Source organism: Ursus arctos, chromosome X (genome assembly GCF_023065955.2).
Source record: "Ursus arctos isolate Adak ecotype North America chromosome X, UrsArc2.0, whole genome shotgun sequence".
In the NCBI taxonomy this organism is placed as follows: domain Eukaryota; kingdom Metazoa; phylum Chordata; class Mammalia; order Carnivora; family Ursidae; genus Ursus; species Ursus arctos.
The window spans coordinates 45,018,293-45,037,622 of NC_079873.1; the positions used below are offsets into that span (position 1 = coordinate 45,018,293).

Consider the following 19,330-nt stretch of genomic DNA (forward strand, 5'->3'; position numbering starts at 1 on the left):
ATGAGTTTATTTCCCAATGAATTAATAAACAAATATTTTAAATTTTTCTCAGTTTTAACTTATAATGTAGTAAATATTGATGAATATAAACCACATCAATAAAAGCCTTTGGGTCCTTAGTAATATTAAAAAGTATAAAGGGGTCCTCAGTCCAAAGCATTTGCAAACCACGGGTCTATACCAATCTCAATCTCTGAAGTCTATCCTCCACATCTGAACCCTAAGTGATATATCTAAAATACAAATCTGCCCATGTCATCCCACTCAAAAGCTTCAATGAAATGTGCATCCACAGGAGAACAGATAAACTGCCATATACTCATACAACGGGATACTGGAAAGTAAGTAAAATGAGTGAACATGTATCAACATGAATCTCATAAAGTGTTCAGAGAAAAAAGCAAGTTGGGAAGAATTACCTAATATGACTCCATTTATATAACATTCACAAATAAGTAAAACAATACTAGATATTGGCTTGATGAGCCATTACCTGTATAATAAAGGAATAGAAATGCATGAGGATAATAATTGCCAACTTCAGAACAATGGCTAGCTCAATGAGGGAAAAATGGTAATGGAATTGAGGAGAGGTATATGGGAGGTTCCAAATATATCTGTAATATTTTATACTTTTAGTTAGGTTACAAGCACATAAGTGTTTATTATATTATTCTTTGTATCTTTTGCTACATAAACAAATAAATCTTTGATGGTCCCCCAGTCACCTCTGGGGTAAGTTCAGTCGGCCTACCTTCTAAGCTTCACGTTCTCTTGATCTTTAGGCTCCAGTATCCATGAACTACTTCACACAGCCTTGCTTTGCTTATTATGCCTTTCCCTATGTCTGAGAAGACTTTTCTGCCTTTCTTTCCTTGGTCAGTCCATACTTACCTGTCAGGTGTCACTCTTCTGAGAAGATTTTCACAAACTTCTAGTTAGAATAAGTGCTCTTCTCCACACTCCCAAAACTTGTGGTAAATGCCTATTGTGATTATTAGAACATGATACTGAAATGGCCTATCGATCTTTTGTCTCTAGCACCTAGCTCCATGTGGGGGTATTCAGTAGACATACAATGCTTGTGGAACTAAGTAGATTATACCCAGTTCATGGGACTTCATACCAATAAGCAAATTAATCCAACTCAAATCTCTGACAGGCAAATTCAATTAATCAGTTACTAAATGCCCAGTGTAGAAAAGGTATTATGTGACACCCTATTAGGCAAAGGATTCAAAGATGAATAAATGAATTAATAAATGCCTGGGCACAGAAAACTACAAAACAGAAAAGCAGATGGCTATGGGGGGCAGTAACATGCCTCACCATATAGTAAACATTCTATATAAAACCAATGTAATCAAATCAACATGATAGTGATATATGAATAGACAAATAGATCTGTGCAACAGAAAAGAACACCCAGCATTATACAATATATTAGACAAGGATGTTAGAACTATATGACAATTTTATTTTATTTTTTTAAAGATTTATGTATTTGAGAGTGAGCAAGTGCACAAGTGGGGGAGGGGCAGAGTGAGCAGGACAAGCAGACTCCCCAATGAGCAGGCAGCCTGACCTAGGGCTTGATCCCAGGATCCTGAGGTCATGACCTGAGCCAAAGGCAGTCACTTAACTGACTGAGCCACCCAGGCACCCCATATGACAATTTTAAAGGAACTATCATAAGAATGCTTCGATGAACAATTACAAACATGCTTGAAACAAAAAAAAGAAAAAGAGAAGATATAAATAAGAAACAAATGGAAATCTTAGAACTGGAAAATACTATATCTGAAATAAATAATGAAACAGATGGACTCAACAGAAAAATAAAGACAATGGAGAAAAGAATCAGAAAACTTGAAGACATAACAATAGAAAATACTCAATATGAATAAAAGAGAGGAAATAGACTGAAAAAAATAAACTCAGGGACCTGTGGGACTACAGCAAATATATATAGCTTTCATATAACCAGAGACCCAAAAGAAAAGAAGTTAGAGTGTGGGACTGAAAAAGCATTCAGAGAAATAATAGCTAAAAATTTCTTCACTAATATGACAAAAAATATAAACCTACACATTCAGGAAGCTCAAAGAACACATATAGTATAAACCGAAAGAAATACATGCCAAGACACATTATAGTCAAACTGCTAGAAACTAAAGAAAAAAAGAAATTACAAATAGCAAGAAATGACACATACAAGGGAAAAAACAATTTGAATGACAGCTAAAATCTCATCAGAAACCATGGAGGTCAGATGGAAGCAGCACAACATTCTTCCACGTGCGTAAAGGAAAGAACTACCAACTCAGAATTCTGTACCAGCAAAAAAATCCTTTAGGAATAAAAGGGAAATTAAGACATTTACAGATGAAGGAGAACTAAGAAAATCTACTACCAGCAGGCCTACCCTAAAACTCTAAACAGGGACACCTGAGTGGCTCAGTGGATTAAGCATCTGACTCTTGATTTCAGCTCAGATGGTGATCTCAGGGTTGTGAGATCAAGCCCCGTGTCAGGCTCTGCGCTGGGAGCCTACTTCAGATTCTCTCCCCCCCCACCTGTCACTCTCTCTCTCTCACTAAAAAACAAACAAACAAACAAACAAAACAAAACAAAACAAAAAAACACATACACACACACTAAATAGACAGGAAATGATAAAACAAGAATCCTGGAACACCAGGAAGAAAGAACAGCAGAAGAGTAAAAATACAGGTAAATACAATAGACTTTCCTTCTCTTGGGTATTAGAAATTATGTTTGACAGTTGAAACAAAAATTAAAACACTGCATGAGGGACACCTGGGTGGCTCAGTCGATTATGTGTCCAACTCTTGATTTCGGCTCAGGTCATGATCTCAGGATCATGGGTTGTGAGATCAAGCCCTGTGTGGGGCTCTGCACTCTGTGCCGAGCTTGCTTCAGATTCTCTTTGTGCCCCCCTTTCTCAATTCCTCTCTCACTCTCCCCCTAAAAAAACAAAACTGAACTGCATGCACCCTTTAACATGGTAAGATTTTTCCTTTTTAAAAAAGATTTTATTTATTTGAGAGAGAGAGAGAGAGCACAAGCAGGAGGAACAGCAGAGAGAGGGAGAAGCAGGCTCCCCGCTAAGCAGGGCTCGATCCCAGGACCCCAGGATCATGACCTGAGCCGAAAGCAGATGCTTAACCGACTGAGCCACCCAGGCGCCAAGTGGTAAGCTTTTTAAAAGATTTTTTAAAAAGATTTTATTTATTTATCTGTCAGAGAGAAAAAGAAAGAGAGAACAAGCAGGGGAAGTGGCAGGCAGAGGAAAAGTAGGCTCCCTGCTGAGCAAGGAGCCTGATGTGGGACTCGATCCCAGGACCCTGGGATCATGACCTGAGCTGAAGGCAGACGCTTAACCAACTGAGCCACCCAGGTGTCCCTAAAGATTTATTTATTTTAGAGACAGAGAGAGCGGGCATAGGGGACAGGGAGGGGCAGAGGGAGAGGGGGCGAGAGAATCTTAAGCAGACTCCCTGCTGGCACAGAGCCCAACTCGGGGCTCGATCTCATGACCCTGAGATCACGACCTGAGCCAAAATCAAGAGTCCAATGCTTAACCGACTGAGCCACCCAGGCGCTCCTAACATGGTAAGTTTTATGGTGTGTGAACTACATTCCAATTTTTCTAAAAGTACATTTAACTAATGAAATGAAAATGAACCAATGAAACCAATGCAAATGAAAACACAACATATCAAAATATGTGACACAGCTCAATCAGTGCTGAGGGGGAAATTTATAGCACTAAATGCTTACATTAGAAAAGAGGGAAACCTGAAATCACTAATCTAAGCTCCTGTCTCAAGACTGGAGAAAGGCGCAAAATATACCCCCAGCAAGTAGAAGGAAGGACAAACAAAGATAAAAGCAGAAATCAATGAAGCTGAAAACAAAAGACAACAGAAAAAAATTGATGAAACAGAAAGCAGTTCTTTAAAAAGTTCGAAAAATTGGCAAACCTCCATCAAGCTTGACACAGTAAGAGAAGGCACAAATAACTAATATCAGGAATGAAGCAGAGGATATCACTAGAGACTTGGAAGACATCAAAAAGATAGTAAGAAAATACTATGAACAACTTTTACATACATAAATTTGACAACTTATATAACATGGACTAATTCCTTGAAAGTCACAACTATCATAGCTTACCCAGAAACAGATAATTTGAACAGCCTACTAACGTTCATGGAAATTGAATATCAATTAAAAACTTCCCAAAAAAGAAATCTCCAGGTCCACGTGACTGCACTAGAGAATTCTACCAGAGTTTTGAGAAAATTTAACACTAATTCTGAAATCAAAGAATGAAGATTAAGAAATCAAGGAAAATCTAAATAAATGGACTCTGAGAAACAAACTGAGGGCTTCAGAGGAGAGGGGGGCAGGGGAATGGGATGGACTGGTGATGGGTAGTGAGGAGGGCACGTGTTGCATGGTGCACTGGGTGTTATACACAACTAATGAAGCATCGAGCTTTACATTGGAAACCAGGGATGTACTGTATGGTGACTAACAATATAATAAAAAAACATTTAAAAAAATAAAAAAATAAAAAATAAATAAACGAAAGACATTCTGAGTTCATGGAAGACTCGACATGGTAAAGATGTCAACTTCCCCAAATTGAGACAACTGGGGACACTTTTCCAAAACACACACTCAGATCCCACCCCAGACCTACAAATTCATAATTCTAGGGGTGAAGCCTAGGCATGTATTGTTTGGGGGGGGGAAGCCCCCCCCAAGTCTGCAGACTTGGCAGACCCCAAGTCTGATTGATAGCCTGCAAAGCTAGCCTCCCAGGCACTATCCCTAGAGTCATGGGGCTGAGAGACCTATTCTCTATCCATCTACCAAGTTGACATCAGCCCAGTTCAAGGGAAATCTATCAACCTTTTCCTGGACCTTTCCACTTATAGCTTCATGAAGTGACCATGCTGTCCACTGGCCATCATGTGAATTTTTCTGTGGTCCAGTTCTGAGTTATCAGCTGATATGAGAGGGATATCCCACATAATCAGATCAATCCACCACGGGAAGGAGCTGGCTCTGGTGCCACAACCTCCCTTCCGCTTCCCGCCCTCCTGAAACCCTCCCAGAGGGGCCCAGGGAAGACCTGTAGGAATGAAAAGTGTCTGTCCTTGCTTCACGGAACACTTATAGCACTTGTCCACCTGGTCCCCAAAGAACATCTCGTTCTGGTTGGAAGAGCTGCTCCAGCACTCAAAGAGAGTCAGGTTGGCATTTGTTGGGCGGATCAGGTAGAAGATCTTCTCACCCTGAAACAAAAAGAGGTTGAAGTGCCAAAAATATCAAGAGTTTCCAGAAAAGTCCTCCAGAGGGTCTCCAAAAGGATATTCTCTCTCTCATGCTCCATGACCATGTAATATGACAGAATTCTTTCCCAAACCCATCCAAGGATCATTTTCATGTGGATCTGAAAAACTTTAAACGGTCCTTTTGCACTTTGTGCTTTTAAGCTTCTGTAAGATTGACAAAAACGATTTGGAAAGGGCATTCCAAACAAAATTGTTCAACTTAGGACAAATGTACACCAAAAGCTCCTATTTTAAATGCAATGCCGAATGAGAAATGGCCTCTATAGATGAGTAGATCAATACTACTAGCCCTAAGAGAATTTAAGGCCACATTACTGATGAAGAGAAAATTGAATTTGTCTTTAAATGCCATTTACAGAGAGTGTTCCTTCTCACACCTGCAATCAAAGCTAATAAAAGTTTAAAAGTTCAGTAACTGCCCAAGGACTTCTAGAAGATTATATGTTAGGCAATTATCTGTTAGAAAAACATTTTATTTCCTAATTATGTTTTGCCTGGACGATCACCAGACAGATTATTTGGCAGAAAAGAAACAAAAGCCCACTAGAATAAAAATATCCCCAACCCACAGCTTGATTAGTTTAACCAATATTTCATGATAATAAATTTCAATATAGAAAAGCAACAACACTAGAAATTATCTATTGTAAAATTGGAGAAATTTGAATGAGATCAGATTAGATAATAGTATTATATCGATATTAATTTCATCATTTTGATAACTATACTGTGGTTATATAAGAGAATGCTCTTATTTTCAAGAAATACACACTGAAGGGTGCCTGGGTGGCTCAGTCGTTAAGCGTGGGCCTTCGGCTCAGGGTGTGATCCCAGGGTCCTGGGATCGAGCCCCACATCAGGCTCCTCCGCTGGGAGCCTGCTTCTTCCTCTCCCATTCCCCCTGCCTATGTTCCCTCTCTCGCTGGCTGTCTCTCTCTCTGTCAAATAAATAGATAAAATCTTTTTAAAAAAAAGAAAAAAGAAATACACGCTGAATTATTACAAGATAAAGAGACAGCATGTCTGCAACTAGTCTCAAATGTTTCAGAAAAAAATATATAGAGGGAACCATTTTATTATGTTTGCTTTAGAGAAAGAATATAATAAAATGGTAATGTTGGGAAATCTAAGTGAAGGGCACACAGGAATTCTTCCTACCATTTTGCAATTTTTCTATAAAAAAGGAATTATTTTAAAATAAAATAGTTAGGAGCACCTGGGTGGCACAGTCAGTTAAGCATCCGACTCTTGGTTTTGGCTCAGGTCATGATCTCATGGTTGTGATTGAGCCCCACATCGGGCTCCACGCTCAGCGCAGAAGTCTGCTTGAGATTCTCTCTCCCTCTCTCTCTGCCCCTCCCACTTGTGCTCTCTCTCAAATAAGTAAAATAAAATAAAAAAGTGAAATCTAACATTTGCATAATAGTGATTTACATTCTCCAATTTCATGCTAAGCCAATGGCAACAAGTAGTTCAGGATTTGTGATCATTTGGACAAGAGCCATATCCAAGTTTTCTGCTCTTTCCTTGGCATTTCTGATAAGAAAATTCAATAGTGTGAGGGTGGAAAAGAATCAAAATTACTTAAGAAATTTGTTTTCCAGACCTCAAAAGTCCTTCATAGTCACCGACAATCAATATGCTAATTACAAAATTTTAACAACCACTAAAAGGGAAACTACCCATAGGAAGGCAGACGTTAAAAAAAAAACTTGTCATATATGCTCTATCTTGATGGTAGTGGCAGTTATGTGACTACATATAATTGTCAAAACTCATCAAACTATACACTTGGAGACTAATTTTATGGTGTATAAATTATACCTCAATAAAGATGGGGGAGGGGAAGTTTCTCATGTTACCAAGAATTTCTACAGTAAATATGGACATTTCCATACATAGTCATAGGAGTATAGATTGGTTCAATTAAGATTAACAGTCAGAGAAAACCTTAGGTTATTCAAAAAAAATGTTAAGCATCAAAACTGTAGAGACAATTTATATGGCATATCCATTAAGTGCCCAACCCCAAGAGAATAGTCATATGGAAATCTCACCCAAATAGAATCCGGGAGGCAGGTAGACCTCAGCAGCGCCACCTGAAACAAAGAGGGAGGCCCAAGGCCAGGCTGCCTCTAAAAGTCAGTCATTCCTACCTTGAGTACATGGTACCAGACCGAGGTGCCACCAAAGTCAATGTGAAAGTCTGTATAGCTATCCCGCACACTCATGAGGCAATACTTCTGCACATTGGGCCTCTCAAATATACACTCCTCTGGCCACAAGTTCTCCACCCATGAGAGCTTCCGAACAATCTTGGGAGTCTCCACAAGGTTAGAAAGCCTAGCAAGGAAGGGGTGGAAAGCAGATGTCAGCTGATTGGGAATTAAAGGTTAGAGCTTGAATAAAATGTTCCCCATCCCAGTGAGAGTCAAATGAATTTCTTTCCACAGAATCCCTAAGGGCACATAAGACACTTAATTCTGTAAGTCTGGTCAGCATCCTCATTCCACTCAGCTCTAGAAGTCCCAAGTCCTAGCTCCACAGCACTCCCCAGTTAAAGGAGATCATTTCCTCCACTAAATGCTCACAACTCTCCCAACCCAGGTCCACTCACTTGGTACTTGGTCAATAACAATTACTGTACTGTCCCCATCCCACAGCGTCTTTATGAGGAACCATTAAAGAAACCTCTCAAGGGCTCAGTTTCAGGTAAAGAAGTACTTCTCCCAAACATCTGGTTGTTTTTATCTTATGTAAAACCACAAACCTTATAATATTGCACTCCCTTCCTTGTCCTGACCTACAAAATTCACTGAAAACTCTACAGTCCTTCTCTACCAACTATCCAGACACTCACACATGCATTCTGTGTGTAGATTACCCAACAGATGCATCCTATTTCCCCACCTTTATTTTCCTTTTGTTCAAATCTTGTGTCTATTTTTTCCCTCTGTATCTCTGTAAGCCACTTCAAATAGTCTTGCAAGATGAAGTGAGGTACAAACAAACAGTCTTTTTTTTTTTTTAAATCCTCAGGTTGTTAACTTTGCATGTTAAAACCAACAGCAAGGGGGCGCCTGGGTGGCTCAGTCATTAAGCATCTGCCTTAGGCTCAGGTCATGATCCGGAGTCCTGGGATCGAGCCCCGCAATGGGCTCCCCGGCTCAGAGGGAAACCTGATTCTTCCTCTCCCACTCCCCCTGCTTGTGTTCCCTCTCTCGTTGTCTCACTCTCTGTCAAATAAATAATAAAATCTTTTTTTAAAAAAAAACAACAGCAAGGGTTTTAATACTGTACTACAGTTCTGTGAGATGTTGCCATTGATGGAAACTGGCTGAAGAATACACAGGACCTCCCTGTGTATTTATTGCAACTTCCTGTAAATCTATAATTATGCCAAAATTAAAAGTTAAAAAAGTAATCAGACAGTAAGCTTTCTAAGTACAAACAGATATGTTATAATTTTGGGGGATCTCCCACAGTTCTGAGCACAGAGGAGACTACATATATCTATTGAGTTCATTAGTCCACATAGAATCATTTAAAGGTTATCAGCTTTTTTTCTTTTAAATCTAAGAAACCTTATCCTTAGAGAAACTACTTGGGGTTAATTCAGTAAATCTATTTCCAGGGACAGAGGACCTATCCTGGGAGTTAAACAGTGACCATGCCACAATCTAAATACCAATAAAAGGTATAAGAAAGCTGCCCTAGGTCTTGAAGGAGACAAAAATTAATTTAAATAGCTTCTGTACACTCTATCCAAAGCTAGAAATTGTAGAAGAGAAACACAATTTGGTTGTTATAATGTGATCACCTACCCTAGAAAGTATAAACCAGCTCATCATTCCAAATGAAGAAACTCCCAAGAAAGAGGGAAAGGAACACTTACACTCAGTATATCACAAGTTTCCAGGGACTTTGTCAGGCTTTTTACTTACCCCTGCCCCTCCTACCTGGTATCGGAAAATTCCAAACTAATGACATTGAGGACTTTCTCCCTCTTCCCACTGTAATAGTATTTCACAAAATCACCGAGCTTCATCTTGCAGTCGGCCTGGCGGGTCACATCAATCACATCAATCTCTTTGTCAGAACCTGGAATAACGAGATGGGTTCTGCACCAAATGGTCTCGGACCAAGGAAGCCTCCCTCCCCTCCTCATCTGTCCCTAGAATGGACTGACACTCAAAACTTCTCACCTCAGACACTGTATCCGTGTGTGCATGTTTGGGAGGTAGGGGCAGGAATCCCTCACATTCTCCTTAGATCTATGTCCTGGGTCCAGGCCTGCCAGAGCAACAGAATAGCCTGACATACAGCCTCACTCACAGTACAGTCCACGTGCTGGGGCCCTATTTCCTCACTTCTCTTTCTATCCCCAAAAACTCATGCCCAGGAGACAACTGGCACATGAGGGCAAAAGTCAAAGGCTTTCTCATCTCAACAGAAGAGAGACCACCATGATCCCTGGAATTCCCCAGGCAAAAGAAAAATGGGGCTTAACCTGGAGGTTTGTGGCCCACCCAGAGGAAAAGGAAAAGAAAAGCAGGATTTTGGTTCTAGTTTTGCCAAAGAATGACTCTGGGTAAATCACTTTACCTCAGATTCCCAAGATGGCTAGAAAAGAAATACAAAGGTAGACTGGAGAGGAAGGGTCATGGGACTTGATAGGAATAAACAATGTCCCAGTTAAGAGGGCCCATGGTGCTTACCAACATAATGTTCCACATCCCTCACAGTGAATGATGGTGAGGGCAGCGTCATCCCCAATCCATCCTTCTTCAAGACTAGGATGGGCACACTGAAGCTGTTCTCTTCCAGGAATTCCACGGTCAGCTGACTTCCAGTGGGCTTCAGAATCACTTCATCTGAGCTGTGGGCCACACAAAAGAAAGCCTGAGCCCCAGAGGCTCTGCCACTGAAGGCCTCACTTGATGTTGCCATTCACCCAAGGGGTGGGGCCTTCTTTAGTGGACCTTAATGTGGGCTGGCAACTAATGGCATATACCCCATGTGTCAGGGAAGAAATGACCTATCCTAGGCAGGAAGCCTGGTCATTGGCAGAGGTGGGGAGCTAAACCTAGGATATCCTGTCAATAGCGTACTCTTCTCTGGATGGCAAGAAAAGGAATCAACCAACAGCTTGCCTAGAAAGAAAAGATACATCTGCAAATTTAGCTAATTTAATCTAACCCAGAGCAGCATCACCCATTTAAAACACTGGCAAATAAAGAGAAAAGACTGATTTTTGAATGACATGTCCAATAAAGGGTTAGTATCCAAAATATATAAGAAACTTACACAACTCAACACAAAAAAAACATAAGTAATCCAATTAAAACATGGGCAGAAGACACGAACAAACATTTCTTCAAAGAAGACATACAGATGGCCAAGGGACACATGAAAAGATGTTCAACATCACTCATCACCAGGGAAATGCAAATCCAATCCAAACTATAGTGAGATATCACCTCACACCTGTCAGAATGGCTAAAATGAAAAGTACAAGAAACAAGTGTTGGCGAGGATGTGGACAAACAGGAACCTTCACGCACTGTTGGTGGGAATGCAAACTGGTGCAGCCACTGTGGAAAACAGTATGGAGGTGCCTCAAAAAAATAAAAATAGAACTGCCATATGATCCAGCAATCACACTACTGGGTATTTACCCAAAGAATATGAAAATGCTAATTCGAAAGGATATATGCACCCCTAGGTTTATTGTAGTATTATTTATAATAGCCAAATTATGGAAGTAGCCCAAGTGTCCATCAACAGATAAATGGATAAAGAAGATGTGGCATATATATACAATGGATATTATTCAGCCATAAAAAGGAATAAAATCTTGCCATTTGCGACAACATGGATGTAGCTACAGAGTATACTGCAGGGCGAAATAAATCAGTCAGAGAAAGACAAATACCTTATGATTTCACTCATATGTAGAATTTAAGAAACAAAACAAACAAAGGAAAAATAAATAACAAACCAAAAAACAGACTCTTAACTATAGAGAACAAACTGATGGTTACCAGAGGGGCGGTGGGTGGGGGGATGGGTAAAATAGGTGATGGGGATTAGGAGCACACTTATCATGATGAGCACTGGGTAATGTATAGAATTGTTGAATCACTATATTGTACACCTGAAACTAAAATAACACTGTATGTGAACTATACTAGAATTAAAATAAATTTAAAAAAGAAGAAAAAGACTGATCTAAAAAACAATTTTTACAACCACCTTCTCAACACATATACTCAGTTAACTAGGAAACAGTTGTTTTTTTTTTTTAAATCATACTGGAGATAGACTATTTGGCCAAGCTGTGTTGGAACAAACATCTGGAAAAACACTAAGCTCAATGTCTATCTCACTCTTTACATAATTCTAGATGGACCTAATATTAAATTGAAAAACATGAAGTCATAGAGTAGTAGAAAAAACATGGGAGAGACAAGCCCCAGTAGTAATTAAAATAGCAATAAATGTAACTACACAAACATTAAAATTTCCTACAAGGAAACTTAGGGATGCATTTACCTTTTTGAATTAGTGTTTTCATCTTCTTTGGGTAAATACCCAGTAGTAGAATTACTGGACCATATGCTATTTCTATCTTTAATTTTTTGAGGAACCTCCATACTGTTTCCACAGTGGCTGCACCAGTTTGCATTCCCACCAACAGTACACAAGGGTTCCTTTTTCTCCATATCCTCTCCAACACTTGTTATTTCTTATCTTTTTTATTCTAGCCATTCTGACAGGTGTAAGGTGATAATTTCATTGTTTACTGTAGCATTGTTTACGACAGCTAATATATAAAAGCAACCCAAATGTCCATTCATAGATGAATGGGTAAAGAAGATGTGCGTACACACACACACACACACACACACACACACACACACACGCATACAGTGGAATATTTCTCAGCCATAAAAAAGAATGAGATCTTGCCATTTGCAACATGGACTGTCCTAGAGGTTATAATACTAAGTGAAATAAGTTAGAGAAAGACAAATACCATAGGATTTCACTCATGTGGATCACAATGATCACTGAGTAATGCATAGAATTGCTCAATTACACTGTATAGTTGAAACTAATATAACACTGTATGTTAATTATACTTCAACAATAAAAGCTTAAATAAAATTTTTCTGCAAGAAAAGCTATTATAAATCAGTAAAAAACAGGCAGTAACCCAACAGAAAAATTGTCAAATGCTCTGGACTCTGGGAAACAAACTGAGGGCTTCAGAGGTGAGGGGGGTGGGGGATTGGGATAGGCCAGTGATGGGTATTAAGGAGGGCACGTATTGCATGGAGCACTGGGTGTTATGTGCAAATAATGAATCATGGAACATTACATCAAAAACTAAGGATGTACTGTATGGTGACTAACATAATAAAAAATTATTATAAAAATATTAAAAAAATAGAAAAAAGAAGAAAAACTGTCAAATGACATAAGCAGGCAGTAAACAGTAAAAGAAAGAAAGATGAGTTATAAAGGCACAAAAATATATGTGCCTTCTTCATAATTAAATGCAAGGGAAAACAACATTTCACTTTTATCTTATCAGAAAGGCAAAAAAAAAAGTTTGATAATAAACAGTGTTGGCCAGGATATAGGAAAACAGCCACCCTCATTCACTGCCTAGTGGGAATATGAAACAGTATCCTCACCTTGGAAACAATTTAGCAACATTTATAAACATTTTTAAAGCACATATTCTTTGCTTGACTTATTTCAATTAGCACAATCTCCTCCAGTCCCATCCCATCCATGTTGCTGCAAATGTGGGGTAATTGTTCTTTCTGATGGCTGAGTAATATTCCATTGTATATATTGACCACATCTTCATAATCCAGTCATCTGTTGAAGGGCATCTCGGCTTCTTCCACAATTTAGCTATTGTGGACAATGCTGCTATGAACATTGGGGTGCATATGGCCCTTCTCTTCACTACGTCTGTATCTTTGGGGTAAATACCCAATCAAGCAGAGAAAGACGATTATCATATGGTTTCATTCATTTATGGAACATAAGAAATAGCAGGAAGATCAGTAGAAGAAGGAAGGGAAGAATGAAGGGGGGGTAAACAGAAGGGGGAATGAATCACGAGAGACTATGGACTCTGGGAAACAAATTGAGGGCTTCAGAGGGGCGGGGATGGGGGACTGGGATAGGACAGTGATGGGTATTAAAGAGGGCACGTATTGCATGGAGCACTGGGTGTTACGTGCAAATAATGAATCATGGAACACTACATCAAAAACTAATGATGTACTGTATGGTGACTAACATAACATAATAAAAAATTATTATTAAAAAAAACAAAAACAAAGCACATATTCTTTGGTCTAGCAATTTCACTTTTAGGTAGTAAATCTACACATATACTTATCCAAATATGCAAAAACTTAAGTACAAAGACATTCACTGCAGCACTTTTTTCTAACAGAAAAATATTAGAATCAATTTAAATGTTCAATATGGGACTGGTTAAATAAATTATATATCCATACAATGGAATACTAAATGTCCATGAAAAAGAATGAAAAACATCTGTATGTGCTATTATGAATTAATCTCCAAGATATATAATTTAGGTTAGAAGAAAAAAGTAAGGTGCAGAATATAGAGTGTATTTATGCTTTTTTAGAAAAGCAGGGGGCACCTGGGTGACTCAGTCAGTTAAGCGTCTATCTTCAGCTCAGGTCATGAACTTGGGGTCCTGGGATTGAGCCCCACATGCGGCTCCCTGCTCAGCGGAGAGCCTGCCTCTCCCTCTGCTGCTCCCCCTGCTTGTGCTCTCTCCCTCTCTCTCTCTAATAAATAAATAAAATCTCTTAAGAAAAAAAAGAAAAGCAGGACACACACACACACACACATTTATATAAACAAAACTATTTCTTAAAGAATGCACAAGACATTGGTTGACTGGAGAAGAAATCTGAGGGAGGAGAAAGGAGACTCACTGCCTCTGAATAAACAAATCAAAGATGAAGTCCCACAAGTTCATTTTATCTTTTGTTTCTCTTGCCTTTGGAGATGTGTCATGAGAAGGGTTGCTTTGGCCGATGTCGTAGAGGTTGCTGCCTATGCTCTCCTCTAGGATTTTGATGGATTCCTGTCTCACATCCAGGTCTTTCATCCATTTGGAGTTTATCTTTGTGTATGGTGTGAGAGAGTGGTCAAGTTTCATTCTTTTGCATGTAGCTGACCAATTTTCCCAGCACCATTTATTGAAGAGACTGTCTTTTTTCCACTGGATGTTTTTTCCTGCTTTATCAAAGATTAGTTGCCCAAAGAGCCAAGGGTCCATTTCTGGGTTCTCTATTCTGTTCCATTGGTCTATGTGTCTGTTTTTGTGCCAGTACCATGCTGTCTTTGTGATCACAGCTTGGACAGGCTGGTGATAGGTAGTAAGGAGGGCACGTATTGCATGGTGCACTGGGTGTTATATGCAACTAATGAATCATCGAACTTTACATCAAAAAAAAATTAAAAAATTAAAAAAATAAAAAATAAATAAAAAATATTATAAAAAAACAAGAAAAAAAACAAATCAAAGAATATTAAGTTGAAGAAACACATAATTCTAAATAACATTTCAATTACAGGAAAGCTGAAAATGGTCACATGAATTAACAACTAAGCAAAAGAGAGTGCTTTATTCATTACTTTTTCTAACTCATTATTTTTATTCAAGTAATTTATTTTTAAAAAGCCCATTTTAATATTTTTAAAAGGGATAAAAAGCCACCTAGCTGGCTCAGTCAGTAGAGCCTGAGACTCTTGATCTCCAGGCCATAAGTTCGAGCCTCATGTTGGGCACAGAGTTTAATTTTGAAATAAAAATTTAAAAATAAAAAAAGTTTAAAAAGGGAAAATATTTTGTGATTTAAAAGAAATACATGAACAAATTTTTTTTATTTTTAAAAAGTTTCCTTTTCTCTACAATGAGAGAATTAAACTTTCTGATTTTTAGACTCCTAGTTGAAACATTCCTTGGGTGCATGGAAATATCCTCTCCTGACAGGCAAAAACTGATTCCCAATCTACCAAAAGTTTTTACAAGTAGACGTTAACATACTCTGCATATTAAATCAAACTCTAATAATGTTTCTTAGAAAATGACTAAAACAGGGGCGCCTGGGTGGCTCAGTTGGTTAAGCGTCTACCTTCAGCTCAGGTTGTGATCCCGGGGTCCTGGGATCCAGCCCTGTGTTGGGATCCCTGCACGGCAGGGAGTCAGCTTCTCCCATTCCCCCTGCTTGTGCTCTCTTCTATCTCTCTCTCTCAAATAAATAAATAAAATCTTAAAAAAAAAGAAAATGACTAAAACAGACAATCCCTCCCCAAAAGAAACACACAGAGCCCTGCAGACATTCCCAAACGGGGGAGGCACCTAATAAGACAGCCAGTGGGAAAGCTGGGAAGAGATGGATCCTAGCCTCCCAGAGCCCTGGCATGCACCAACCCTCACCTGTCAAAGGTCCTACTCCGGAGCTCTCGAATGAACGTAGGGCTTCCAGTCTTCACTGGCTTCCCCTTGTGTGTATCATGCCCTTTTGAAGATACGCGGCGTTTTTTCACTAAGCCAGAAAAAGACATGATACTGTGAGTCAGAATGGCCATGAGCTATGGTTCCAAGAGCAAAGGCTTCAGCAGATCCTGCTTCTCTTCCGATCTAATAACCTCTTAGAGCACCTGAAGTCAATGAGGCCCTCACAAACTCAGGGAAAGTTCCTGGTGAGGTTGGTGCTTCCTCTGGGGAAGTCCGTAGGGAGATAAAGCTCTGCACTTCTGCCCTCTCAGTGGGACAGCTGCTAGCCTGTGGGGGACCTACACAGGCTTTTGGTATTTCCCAAGCACTCAGGCAAAGGCAATCTCCCTTTCAAGCTCCTTGCTTTGTCTCACTTCTGGACCATCTCCTCTTGGAAACCCCAAGATCTACTTACTAATGGATGGCCCATGTAAGACTTCACAGTTGGGGCAATGGTAGAGGTCAATGTCAGCAGCCTTTTCCTCTTCGACACCAACACAACTAGAAAAGAGAAAAAAATCAATCAAGATTTATGGAAATTTTATTTTTCACAAGGTCTAGAACTGTGGTGTCCAGTACACATAGCTGTTTACATTTAAATTAATTCAAGTTAAATAAAATTTTAAATGCACTCCCTTCATCATATTAGCTACATTTCAAAAGCTCAGTAGCCACATATAGCTAAAAGTTACCATATTGGGCAGATTATCAAACATATTTATCAGTACAAAAAAGTTATATTGAAGCACACTGGTCTAAAACAATTATAACAGACCTAAAAATGTAGACAGCAAAGCTTCATTAAGATTCAGAATGGTCAAGGGGAGCCTGGGTGGCTCAGTCGCTTAAGCATCTGACTCTTGTTTTTGGCTCAGGTCATGATCTCACGGTTGTGAGACTGAGCCCTGCGTCAGGCTCCTCACTCAGCAGGGAGTCTGCTTGAGATTCTCTCCCTCTCCCTCTGCCCCTCCCTCTGCTCACACACACACACACTCTCTCTCTCTAAAATAAATAAATAAATGTGTTTTTTTGTTTTTTTTTAAAGATTTTATTTATTTATTTATTCGACAGGATAGAGACAGCCAGCGAGAGAGGGAACACAAGCAGGGGGAGTGGGAGAGGAAGAAGCAGGCTCATAGCAGAGGAGCCTGATGTGGGGCTCGATCCCATAACGCCGGGATCACGCCCTGAGCCGAAGGCAGACGCTTAACCGCTGTGCCACCCAGGCGCCCCAATAAATCTGTTTTTAAAAAGAAGACTCAGAATGGTCAAAGCTAGAAGAGATTCTAGAACAGTGCTGCCCAAGAGAAATATAACGTGAGCCAAATATGTAAGTTTAAATGTTCTAATAGCCACATTAAAAAGGTAAAAAGAAACAGATGAAATTAATTTTAATATTTATGCTAACCAATATACCCAAAATATTCTTACTTCAACATATAATAAAAAATTTAAACTTTATTGAGCTATTTTATTTGACTAACTGAAAAGGACTGAAAAGAGAATTTTATAAATGACGGGTTCTGAGTGAAGGATCACACACAATCATTCTTCTCTTCCTTATTTATATTTTCTAATTCTCCACAATGAACATGTGTTACTTATTTCATACTGTAATGTCTGAAAAAAGATTTATTTAATTTTGAAAATTTGAGGGGAGTTAAGATGGCGGAGGAGTAGGGGACCCCTTTTTCAGCCGGTCCCCTGAGTCGAGCTGGATAGGTACCAGACCAGCCTAAATAACCACGGAATCAGCCTGAGACGCAGGATGATGCATCTGGATCTCTACAAATGAACATCTCCAGCGCTGAGTATTGAGGTACCAAGAGGGGAGCTGTAAACCGTGCACGGATATCGGAAGATAAACGGAAGGGGGAGGGAGCCGCCGTGTTTGGGCGCCGGGAAGCGGCAGCCACCTGCACGGGGGAGCGGGAAGACACACAGAGGGTACCCGCGAGAGAGCGGACTGAGACCGGTGAGCCGTGAACGCGCGCGCCACCAGGCATCTCCCGGAACACCGGAATCCCGGTGTGCTCACGGGATCCAGACTGAGACCGGGAGCTCCCGGAGCGCGCGCGGGGCGGCTGGCGGCTGGCGGGCCACCTGCACGGGGGAGCGGGCGGACTCGCGGTCGGCACCCGCGAAACAGCAGACTGAGACCCTGAACCGGGTGCGCGCGCCACCAGGCTTCTCACGAAACTCCGGAATCGAGGTGTGCTCACCGGGCATAGACTGAGACCGGGAGACCCGGGAGTGCGCGGGGCGGCCGGTGGCTGGCGGCATTAGAAACACAAAGGACAGAGACGGGGCGGCCGGTGGCTGGCGGCATTAGAAACACAAAGGACAGAGACGCGCCGGCCCTGGAAGTGAGGGCAGGGTCGCCGAGTTGGTGCGCACATCCCGGGACGCCGCAGGGTTGAGCAGCACCAACAGTAACAGAGTTAAAGTGGCCAGAACATCAGTGGAGAACGGGCCGCAATCCCTCTGTTCTGCGACAATGCAGCCTCTGCTGCTCTGACCCTCAGAAGAGGCATAGCCGGCCGCCAGGGAAAGCCGCCAGAGAACAAAAGCCTGGAAATACCGGCTCAGAGAGTGCCCATCCCCATCCTCCCTCGCAGGGGACACGGAGACTCTAACCAAACAGGGTTGCCTGAGTATCGGCGCGGCAGGCCCCTCCCCCAGAACACAGAAGGCAGGCTGAAAAATCAAGAAGCCCACAACCCAGGCGCCTGGGTGGCGCAGTCATTGAGCGCCTGCCTTCAGCTTAGGGCGTGATCCCAGCGTTCCGGAAAGGAGTCCCTCATCGGGCTCCTCCGCTGGGAGCCTGCTTCTTCCTCTCTCACTCCCCTGCTTCTGTTTCGTTCTTGCTGTCTGTCTCCCTCTCTCAGATAAGTAAATAAATAAAATCTTTAAAGAAGAAGCCCACATCTCTAAGATCCCTATAAAACAAGGGGCACGGCCTGGGACCCAGTCAATAATTTTGGGCTCTGGAAACCCCGCAACCTCTCTTCATCAGAATGACAAGAAGGAGAAGCCCCCCCCAGCAAAGAAAGGACAGTGAGTCAGGGGCCTCTGCCACAGAAGTAACGGATATGGATGTAACCAAATTATCAGAAATGGAATTCAGAGTAACAATGGTCAAGATAATGAGTAGACTTGAAAAAAGTATTCAGGAAAATATTACTGAGAATATACAATCCCTAAGGGCGGAAATGAGAGCGAATTTGACAGAAATTAAAAATTCTATGAGCCAAATGCAGGCAAAACTAGAGGCTCTGACGGCCAGGGTCACGGAAGCGGAGGAAAGGGTTAGTGAATTGGAGGATGGGTTAATAGAGGAAAAATTAAAAATAGAAGATGGTCTTAAAAA

General features: G+C 40.8%; 1 protein-coding gene across 2 annotated transcripts in view; it reads right to left on the bottom strand.

The window, feature by feature from the left end:
* Positions 1 to 19,330, bottom strand: part of PHF8 (PHD finger protein 8) — a 109,728-nt gene that overhangs the window by 68,426 nt on the left and 21,972 nt on the right. For both annotated transcript variants that reach the window (XM_026488670.4, XM_026488669.4), the window contains exons 2-7: positions 16,376 to 16,461; positions 15,901 to 16,009; positions 10,109 to 10,269; positions 9,350 to 9,491; positions 7,547 to 7,733; positions 5,168 to 5,330 (exon numbers count right to left, since the gene is read on the bottom strand). In XM_026488670.4, coding sequence (XP_026344455.1) covers positions 5,168 to 5,330; positions 7,547 to 7,733; positions 9,350 to 9,491; positions 10,109 to 10,269; positions 15,901 to 16,009; positions 16,376 to 16,461 — 848 coding nt within the window. The remainder of the gene's footprint in view (positions 1 to 5,167; positions 5,331 to 7,546; positions 7,734 to 9,349; positions 9,492 to 10,108; positions 10,270 to 15,900; positions 16,010 to 16,375; positions 16,462 to 19,330) is intronic.